Raw genomic sequence first — 9,154 nt, 5'->3', positions numbered from 1 at the left:
AAGTGACATTTCAAACACTGAAACTAGAAGTGTTTTGAAAATATCCATGACTATTATGTTAATAACTTTAAGCAGATTTAAGTCGAAAATTTTTATTTGAGCTTACACATATTGGCGACGAGGGAGATGGATTGATGGACAGATCGAGGTACAATTACGTTATATGATAAAATCAGGTGTAAGTCGTTGAAGTAAACAGGCTAAGCAGGACGCCTCCTTAATCACTTTTATCTGCTCTCTTCTCATGCTGACTGTGTACTAGGGGGATAATAGGTTTACTGTTTATAGATGCATTTGGATTTTGAAACGTACCTCCTGTGAGGAATGCATGGAAAAGTTCAGGGCTGGGGTGTAATCAGCATATGAGAACATTTGTTGCCAACTTTTTTTCAGTTGCTCTCTTTTAGGGATTGAAACTGCACATCCTCCTGTGTCACACCAATCCTTTGCATGTCTTATAGTATAAATCTACGAACCTCCTACGTGGTCTTGCTGTTTTCTTTCTACCTGCCAGCTCTATATTCAGCATACTCTGGCCAATATATCTACTATCCTTCCTCTGCACATGTCTAAAGTATGCCAGGCATACCATACATCATAACCTCAAATTTACAATCCAAGATGGCGGCAGTGAACGTAGTAAAAGTGTAAAACTTTTAATCTCCCACTCCCCCAATTTCCCCCCCACTCCTGCCTCTTCTTCAGTTCTCTTGTGTACCGTCTTTAGTTTATGGTGATTGACTCCAGGGACTTAAACTGATCCACTTAGTTTTAGAGAACTCCCAGCTATGGGGACCAAAAGCCAGCACACTCATAGGGGCCATTCCAAACCTGGATAAATGTGGGTTGTGTCAGGAAGGGCATTCAGTGTGAAATCTTTGCCAGATCAAAGATCACAAAACAGCTATTGACACCAAATATTTTATTCAACACGATGTATATCTATAATAATGTGTAACATGGGTTGAGAGATATTGGTTGTTTTCTAAAACTATGTTTAAAAGGTATAAATCTAATTTTTAATGCCTGCATACGTTCCTGATGTTTGCTACAGCACAGTGACTAAATACTTTAACTTAAGGCTCAGTTTCAGTGTTTTTTTTTTCTGGTGTTAAATGTGTTACCTTTTCTCCTTTCAGATTTGATGAAAAGGAAAATGTGTCCAACTGTATCCAGCTGAAGACATCAGTGATCAAAGGTATCAAAAATCAGCTGTTGGAACAGTTCCCTGACATCGAGGCATGGCTCAATCAGATAATGCCGAAAAAGGACCCTGTGAAGATAGTGAGATGGTATGATTGCTCATTTTAATATCTGTTATTTTTATATGTGGTGTATTTTTCTAGAACACAAACCCAACTGTGAAAAAGTTGGGATGCTGTGTAAAATCGGAATAAAACAGAATGCAGTAATTTGGAAATCTCATAAACCCATATTTTATTCACATTGGAATGTAGAAAACCCCAAACTGTTGAGGAGGTAGAATTCTGTATCAGACAAGAACGGGACAGCATTCCTCTTCCAAAAGTCCAGCAGTTCTCAGACGTTTAGAGACTTGTTAAAACAAGAGAAGATGCCACACATGTCTCAACTTTTTTTTTTGAATATCTTGCTACGTCAATTCAAACATTTGATGTTTTCTTTTCTCTGTGGTGAATAATAAGATTTCCAAATCATTGCATTCAGTTTGTATTTAGTGTCACACAACCTTCCGAATCCGAACTGAGTTTGTAGATTCATCCCTACATTTGTTTCTTTATTTATTGCAGCCATGAACACATTGAAATCCTGACAGTGAATGGAGAGCTGCTTTTCTTCAGGCAGAGAGAAGGACCTTTCTACCCAACCCTCAGACTGTTGCATAAATGTATGTGAGACCTTCTAATGCCGGCTTATTGCTCGCTGTATTTTAATTTCCGCCTTCTGATGACCTTTCTGGTTGTTTTTCCTTCTTGTAGATCCTTTTATTCTTCCACACCAGCAAGTAGACAAAGGGGCCATTAAATTTGTCTTGAGTGGAGCCAACATCATGTGCCCTGGGTTGACATCGCCAGGCGCTAAACTCTACCCAGCTAAGGCTGACACAGTTGTCGTATCCTTTCAGACATGATGCTCTGTCTTCTAGGTTTAAGCATTTATTCTATTTTATGTGAACTCCCCCATTGGTTTGTCTTTAATAAGTGAATTCAGGCAATCATGGCAGAGGGGAAACAACATGCACTTTGTGTTGGCGTGATGAAGATGTCTACAGAGAACATGTAAGACTTTACTGAGTAAATCCCTCACTAGTTGCTGCTGCTTCTTTTTTCTTAAATGTGCTCAACCTGCCCTTTTGTTTTGCAAACAGAGAAAAAGTCAACAAGGGAATTGGGATTGAAAACGTCCACTATCTGAACGATGGACTGTGGCACATGAAGACGTATAAATGATAACGCCAGCCATTTGGAAGATGTACGGAGCTCCTGATAGCGAAGCATGAGCTGCCAGTCAACTGTTTACACCTAGAGACTTAGCTGTGTAATCTACTGGAGGCTTTGAATCAACCGTCACTGTCATGCAAAAATAAAAGAAAGAGCTTGCTTTAAAGTGTATCTCACTTGGCATTTTGTATTGCGGGAAAACAAATTGTAAAATGAACCACTTAAACAAAACTTGAACATGTCAACATGCTCTGATGTGCAGTTGCAAGAAAACGTTTGTGTGAATGCTTTGTAATTAATAAAGGTTTCTTGATTTGATTTCTCATGAAAATACAGTCTGCTCTTCATCTAAAGCCGTAATTACGGACAAATACAATCTGATTAAAAATGCACAAACAGTTGGACTTTTCCTGTCTTTATTAAACAGGGGGCTGGAAAAGAACGTTGAAATTAATAACTTGAACCTCCATAAAATTTTTCTCATCCCCCAACTGGTCAACTGCCCCACCCTGAATCTGGTTCTGATGAATTTTTCCTTCCTACTGCTGCCCAGTGCTATGGGTACTTCCTCTTTAGCTGTACTGTTTACTTCTGTACGTTGTATTATATCACCCGATGTCCCCTGAGCATCAGATAGTGGAATGTTGCCACATGCATAAACATTGTCATTTTAAGCATGCAGACCCTGAAATAACCAGGAAGCCCCATACCATGATGCTCCCTCCACCGTGCTTCAAAGCTGGTATGAGGTCTTCCTCTTTGGTCTTCCATTAACACAAAGACAGATGTTTCCAACTAATCTAGAAAAACAGTTGTGACTGAAAAATGGTTCACATAAACCAGACTTCGTGAGTGCGGTCTTTATTTTTATGGATTAGCACCACTACAGGGCACAAATCCTATATCTACTTAACTGTAATGCCTGACTCCGAGTAGCATTTGGAGAAGTGATTAGCTCAGAGATTCTTACCTTTCCCAGCCTGCACGGAGAACGTTTTAAATAACAAATCTGCTTAATAAAAATATTGAAATGAGCTATTTTCAGTTGCTTCCTTGTGGCAAGTAGTCACCACAACAAGCAAAACATGCCAAATCAAACGTTGTTTGATTTGGCATGTTTTGCAACACACCCTTAAAGGGTATTTACACTTATTTGATTTACTGGAACTGAACCAGCAACACTTTCGTGTTAACCAGCATTGGAGGCACTCACAATAAAGAAAGAGAAACTGGAACTAATTATGTGTTATTTCTATCATCTTTATTTTCTATTACTGGGACTCTGATAAAGATCAGACCACAATTTCTTAGTAACCAATTCAGAAATCTTTGGAGAAACTCACCTTTTCATAAAGCAGCATTTAATGATGCAGTTTGTCACCTCAGGGTACAGGATGTGAACATATTTACATATAGAGCAAAGGCGTGTCAGTGTGCGCAGACGTTAGACCTGTTATTCTGCCTCTCTTTATTGCATGAACCTTGCCATATCTACATGACAGGTTAAACAACATTCAAATATCCACTTAGAACTGATGCTGTTTACAGCCCTGCAATAAGTGCTACTTTAAAAGATCTAATAAAAAAAAGTTTAAAAAAATATAAAGTTCTTTCATTTAACATATGCTCTATTTCAATCCATCCAGTGCTGGCATCTAACTACCAACACTTTCCAGTTGCTCCTGAGCCACTCCCATATACATATAACTCATCCAACAGGTTTTTCATCCATCTCCAGTAGAGCGTACCTGCAAAACTTAAAAGGAAACATTCGGATCAGATGCCCATATCACCACAAATGACTGCTTTTGACGTGAGAGAGCAGCACCTCTACTCTGAGCTCATATCCCCAATGCTGAGCGCAGCAACCCTACAAAGTAAACTCACTTTGGTTGCTTGCATTCAGGTCACCAAGGGGTTTGCATGTCCCTGTGATTCAGGAGTTTGTGTTGTCAGGAGAGATAAACCCTGGTAAGGTTTCCCAGAGCAAACTAAGAGGAAACCAGAGTAAGAGCAATAAAAGAAATTGCCAGTTTAGCCAGACCTGCCAGGATTTGTGAGGCGTAGCAAGATAAAACCCAGAAGAAATAACATGGATCTGTTGTCCCGGGGGCCCGCAAAGTGTGGTTGCAGGCACTGAGGTCAGGAGCAATCAGGACTGTCAGGGGCCTGAGTGTGTTGATTCCCATTCCCACAAATCTTTGCTGGCCCATACAACACAAATCCAAATTAAGTTTGTCTAATAATTATTTTTTATTTTGCTTTTATTATACAAAAGTCACCTTATCCATTCACCTTGACTCCCATGTGATTTTAAAAGAAATGTGTTTTAACACTAAGATAGCCTTTAATTTGTTTATTTACAATGTCTTCATATGTTGAGATAACTAAGTATAACATTGCCAAAAAAGAAGAAGAAAAAAAAAGTGTAGTAAACTTATGGCTGGACTGCACAATAATCGATTCAATACTGATTATTGGTGCTCCAATACATTCTTTAAATCAGAAAGTTGATTCTTTAAAAAAAAAAAAAAAAAAAAAGGTTATTCACTTGTAAAGAGTTAAATAATTAAACTCTCATTACTTCATACCTTTAAAGACCAAAAAGAAGACATTTAAAACACATAACCATACAATGGTAACTAAGCTATTGGAGAGGACACATTTTTGATATGTTACCTGTCTTGGTTGCCTTCAAAGGATGAAACTTGTATTCAATCACACAGTAAAGGAATGGGCTGCTGATTGTGCCAAGTGCAAAAGGTACAAATTTACAGAAAAAGGTTAATCCTACCCAGGATCCAGTTTTATAAACAGCTTTAGAAAAACATCTCCCCAAAGTTAAGTGTGCCGTCATAGAAGCACCACAGTTAAAATACCACATAAAGCTTGAAGAACTGAAGCTCTAATCGTTGTCCGAATCTTTAGGTGGATAAAACGTTAACCAATCATGAAAGTCGTGCCCGTAAGGACGAAGTCTGTAAACTCCAAACATCATAACGTGCATCTGATTTGGGGACATCCCGCCGTAAGTGACCGCCATGTCAGGGCAACAGCCCTCCACTACATCAGTGGGATTGTCCTGCATGCTCTGTTTTATCATGTTGACCACATTCTGCTTGTTGAACAGGCCCTTGCCATGTCTATCTTCGCCATTTTCCGCAAACACGCCGGCATATTTCAGGCACAAGGCCAGTTGCTTGTCTTCACCCATCTTCCACAGCGTGTGGGTTCTTTCAGGACATTGGCCTTCATCTTTGAACATAGTCATCAGCCTTTTCAGAGCTTCATAGCTTAGTACAATCCCACTGCTATACTCCACATACTCAAGCTCTCCTGACTTGACAGCATTTCCCAGGTAGAAAGGTTCGTTGGGATCCTTTGCGAGAATGAGATATTTCAGATTCTCAATGATGGCGAACGTGGTGGGTTGGGCCACAAAGAACCAGCGCAGGTCCCCGGCATTCTCATACGCATGTATGAGAGCTTTGCGCAACCTTGCCCAGTCATCGTTTTCATTCAGGTCTACCGCTTCAAGTGCCTTGGAGCTCTCTGAGGTGTAAAACACAGCATTGTCACAGTGTTTGCTCCAAGTGTCCAAAACGGTGGCCCAGTACACAAGAGTCTTGGGCTGTACCATGATGATGCAGTAGACCCGCACTTGATTCTTCAACTCCTCCACTCGACTGTCAGAGAGGCGTTTCAGCTCGTCTTTAGTGGGAGCATAAATATGGTGATGATGATGATCTTCTGTCGACGACTCAGAGCTGAAATTAAAGCTGCCCAGGAACGACAGCACCAAGCAGAAGACGCCTCCCAATAGCATCCCCTTCATGAATGAGCACCCATCAGACAACATGATAGCAGACACTGGAGGAGTAAGAAAATTCATTACTAGGGTAAAGACAAGCGTTTCAATATTATCCTGAAACCTAAGGGCTGTGATACAAATATTTTTAACCATTTATTTAAAGGAAGGTTTAAAGCATAAAGCAGACTCTTTAAAAAAATCAAATGCACAAACTTACTGCTTTAAATATTAATTGTGTTTGTTTGAGTAGTCACTGCCAAAGACCCATTTGAACCAGGAAATAGGCTGTAGATTGTGTTTAATTTTTAGCTGTAGTAAATAGGATTTCTCAACTTTTGGGATAAATATTATATCTATTTTAGTCATCTGTGATGCTAACTAGGTTTTTAATTGTTCAGCAGACAAAACAAGTGAGCTGAACAGCTTTCATTTTATTAATTTGAGCTTCATCTGGATAATAATAAAAGTTCTGATGCCTTTTTGGTTCTTGTAGAAAAACCATACTCAATGTGGCACAAATTGTGGGGAAAACAAACCTATCTAAATGAGTATAAATCTGAAAATATACTCATAACTGTAAAAAAATGCCACATAGGGATCACTTTGGACTCAACCTTTAAATGACTATCCTATTGAATTAAATCGACAGTTTTGTTCTTCTCCTCTTTGTGTCTATTTGAATACACGCGGTATGGTATAACGTTACAAGTTATTCAAAGGAATGGGAGTGGTTCCTGGCCATTCATTCATATCTCTGCCTCAAAATTTTGTACTGTTGCTCACTCCTGCCACTTTATCTCATGTGCAATATCCCATCGTAAGGAGGAAAGACCTAATCAACTCTATCATCAAGGCTTGCCAATCACATTGATTGACGCAATCAGCTTGCACTTCTAGTTTGACGTGTCTTCACTACATAGAGACTCTCAGCTTTACATCAGGTTATTTATAAATTAATAATAAAAATGATTTAAAAAACCATCATATTTGTTTAGAAATACTTCGAGACAAACGACAAACACCCAACAGGCTAGCAGTGTTGTTGTCAAACTGCGCAAAATCATTCTAAATCGCTGATTCAACGTCGATAACTTTATAACAGCACTGGGAACCAACTGTTAGCTGTTAGCTCCCTGCCTTCTCAGTCTTACACTACGAGGTTCACTCGGGGGTCTTTCTAGCACCACCAGTACAACAAGCAGAAGGAATTTACTGTACCTAGAAGCGTTACTACTGTCGTGCCTCCTGTTGTTCTCCTGTTTGTCCAGTCTTTACTCAGCCAGCTGTCCTGTTTGGAATGACTACAAACGTCACCCAGCAGTAGAGCCAACTGTTCTTCTTCTACGACCTCAATAAAGCAGACTAGACGCTACAGCTGCGTGACACTGCCACCTACTCGTTGTTCACTACGCGTGTTACGCTCGTCTTCTTCTTCTTTGTGTTTAACGGCGGTTGGCAACCAACGCAAAGGAGCATTACCGCCTCCTACTGTTCCGGAGTATGGGTCAGACAGGTGTCGCACTCGTCTTCTTCTTTGGTGGCTTATAACCCATATAAGGGCGTATTACGGCAACCCACATGGCGGCAATTTTGCACTTAATTTCAAAACCCAGTAGCAGACGTGGGCAGATTAAATACTGACAGTATAAGTACCATTGACTGATGTTGAGAATAGCACATAAACAAAGGAAGCTGATGTCAATGACATACAGTATAAAAAGTGGGGGTTATTTTAGTATTTCTTTACTGGGTGTAAAGAGAGGTAGCTGCATGCTTGTAGCATGAGGCAGTCTTTGCAAACTTAGTCTACAATGCTATGAAAATTCAATAGAGAGAGGAGGCATGCAACTACAGCAACATGGTGTTTCATTAAGAAGCTTCAAAAGTGTTTTAATCAGCAAAACACAAAGACAGTATTAAGGAAAATGAAGACGAGAAAGGCCCTACACCAGACAGAAGATTAGGGACGTGACTAGTTTCAAGAACTCCTGTTAGTGTTTGTAAGGACAGCACAGGCGTTGAACATCACATCCACAGCTGCAGGATCCAAACTGCAGAATGTGTAACGGTGATGCTGAGACCACACCTTGCAGCAATCTGTAGACAATGTTAGTACAGTGTACTGGAATAAAAGTCCTGAAGATGGTTGAGAACAAAAGGGCTAAGGTTCAGTGGGACTTCTGAGTGAAGGTTTCATTTGGCCTTTTGAATCCCAGAAAATAAATAAGATAGCTTCCAGGTGTGCTGGCTGGAACAAGTGGCAGAAGCAACCCCCACCCAAGGGCAGGATAAGACTACAGTCCTATCCAAACCTGAGAAGAGGTGCAGAAAAGGAAGAGAAGGAGCAACATGACACTGGTGAACTTTGCACCAGTGTCCTTTTGCTTTTGTTAAAGACTAACATAGGTGTCCTCTTTGCTTCCTTTTATTCCATAGTTCCTTCTGCTCAAGTCTTCTTTAATATTGCTTATGAAGCACATTAACATGAGACAAACGAACACTGGAGGAGAAACATATAAAACAGAAGCTTGACATTAAAAACAACTTGATAAACTCTGGGGGAACTGAACACACAAGAAATGAACTTAAAGTAGAAACTGAAGCTAAATAAACACCAAATATTTAAGACCTCTAGAATGATCAATTATATAGACTCCATGAGTAGTTAAGTATAGAGGAACTAGAAATGAGGTAGGTGTTGTCACTTGCTGCACTCTTGCCCCCAAAGGGGACACCACAATGGACAATGCACATATTTAAACTGGAAAAGAATTTATGCAACCCTCCTATTTATCCAGTTTTGGCACCTTCACTAAGAGTGTGTCTGCTTGTATTTCCTCCCAGGTGCAAACCAGGGCCTTTTTGTACTCGAATGTGATAACCACTCAGCTGTGGAATCACCAGATAGAAAACCAAACAATAA

At 39.9% G+C, this 9,154-nt stretch overlaps 2 protein-coding genes across 2 annotated transcripts in view; one reads left to right on the top strand and one right to left on the bottom strand.

Annotated features, from left to right (window-relative positions):
* Nucleotides 1–2,821, top strand: part of mcts1 (MCTS1 re-initiation and release factor) — a 3,317-nt gene extending 496 nt beyond the window's left edge. The window contains exons 2-6 of the mRNA XM_084951034.1: nucleotides 1,140–1,292; nucleotides 1,770–1,867; nucleotides 1,959–2,092; nucleotides 2,191–2,258; nucleotides 2,348–2,821. Coding sequence (XP_084807160.1) covers nucleotides 1,140–1,292; nucleotides 1,770–1,867; nucleotides 1,959–2,092; nucleotides 2,191–2,258; nucleotides 2,348–2,429 — 535 coding nt within the window. The 3' untranslated portion in view covers nucleotides 2,430–2,821. The remainder of the gene's footprint in view (nucleotides 1–1,139; nucleotides 1,293–1,769; nucleotides 1,868–1,958; nucleotides 2,093–2,190; nucleotides 2,259–2,347) is intronic.
* Nucleotides 2,822–4,649: 1,828 nt separating this feature from the next.
* Nucleotides 4,650–7,623, bottom strand: c1galt1c1 (C1GALT1-specific chaperone 1). The gene is made up of 2 exons (XM_084951022.1): nucleotides 7,450–7,623; nucleotides 4,650–6,290 (listed from the first exon to the last, which is right to left on the bottom strand). The coding sequence occupies exon 2, from the start codon at nucleotides 6,277–6,279 to the stop codon at nucleotides 5,326–5,328; it is 954 nt and encodes a 317-aa protein (XP_084807148.1). The 5' UTR covers nucleotides 6,280–6,290; nucleotides 7,450–7,623; the 3' UTR covers nucleotides 4,650–5,325.
* Nucleotides 7,624–9,154: the final 1,531 nt, after the last annotated feature.

Source organism: Perissodus microlepis, chromosome 2 (genome assembly GCF_051167445.1).
Source record: "Perissodus microlepis isolate ML-2025 ecotype Zambia chromosome 2, ASM5116744v1, whole genome shotgun sequence".
Taxonomy (NCBI): Eukaryota; Metazoa; Chordata; class Actinopteri; order Cichliformes; family Cichlidae; genus Perissodus; species Perissodus microlepis.
Note: the sequence above shows the minus strand (reverse complement) of the source record. Positions and strands in the feature narration are given on the sequence as shown.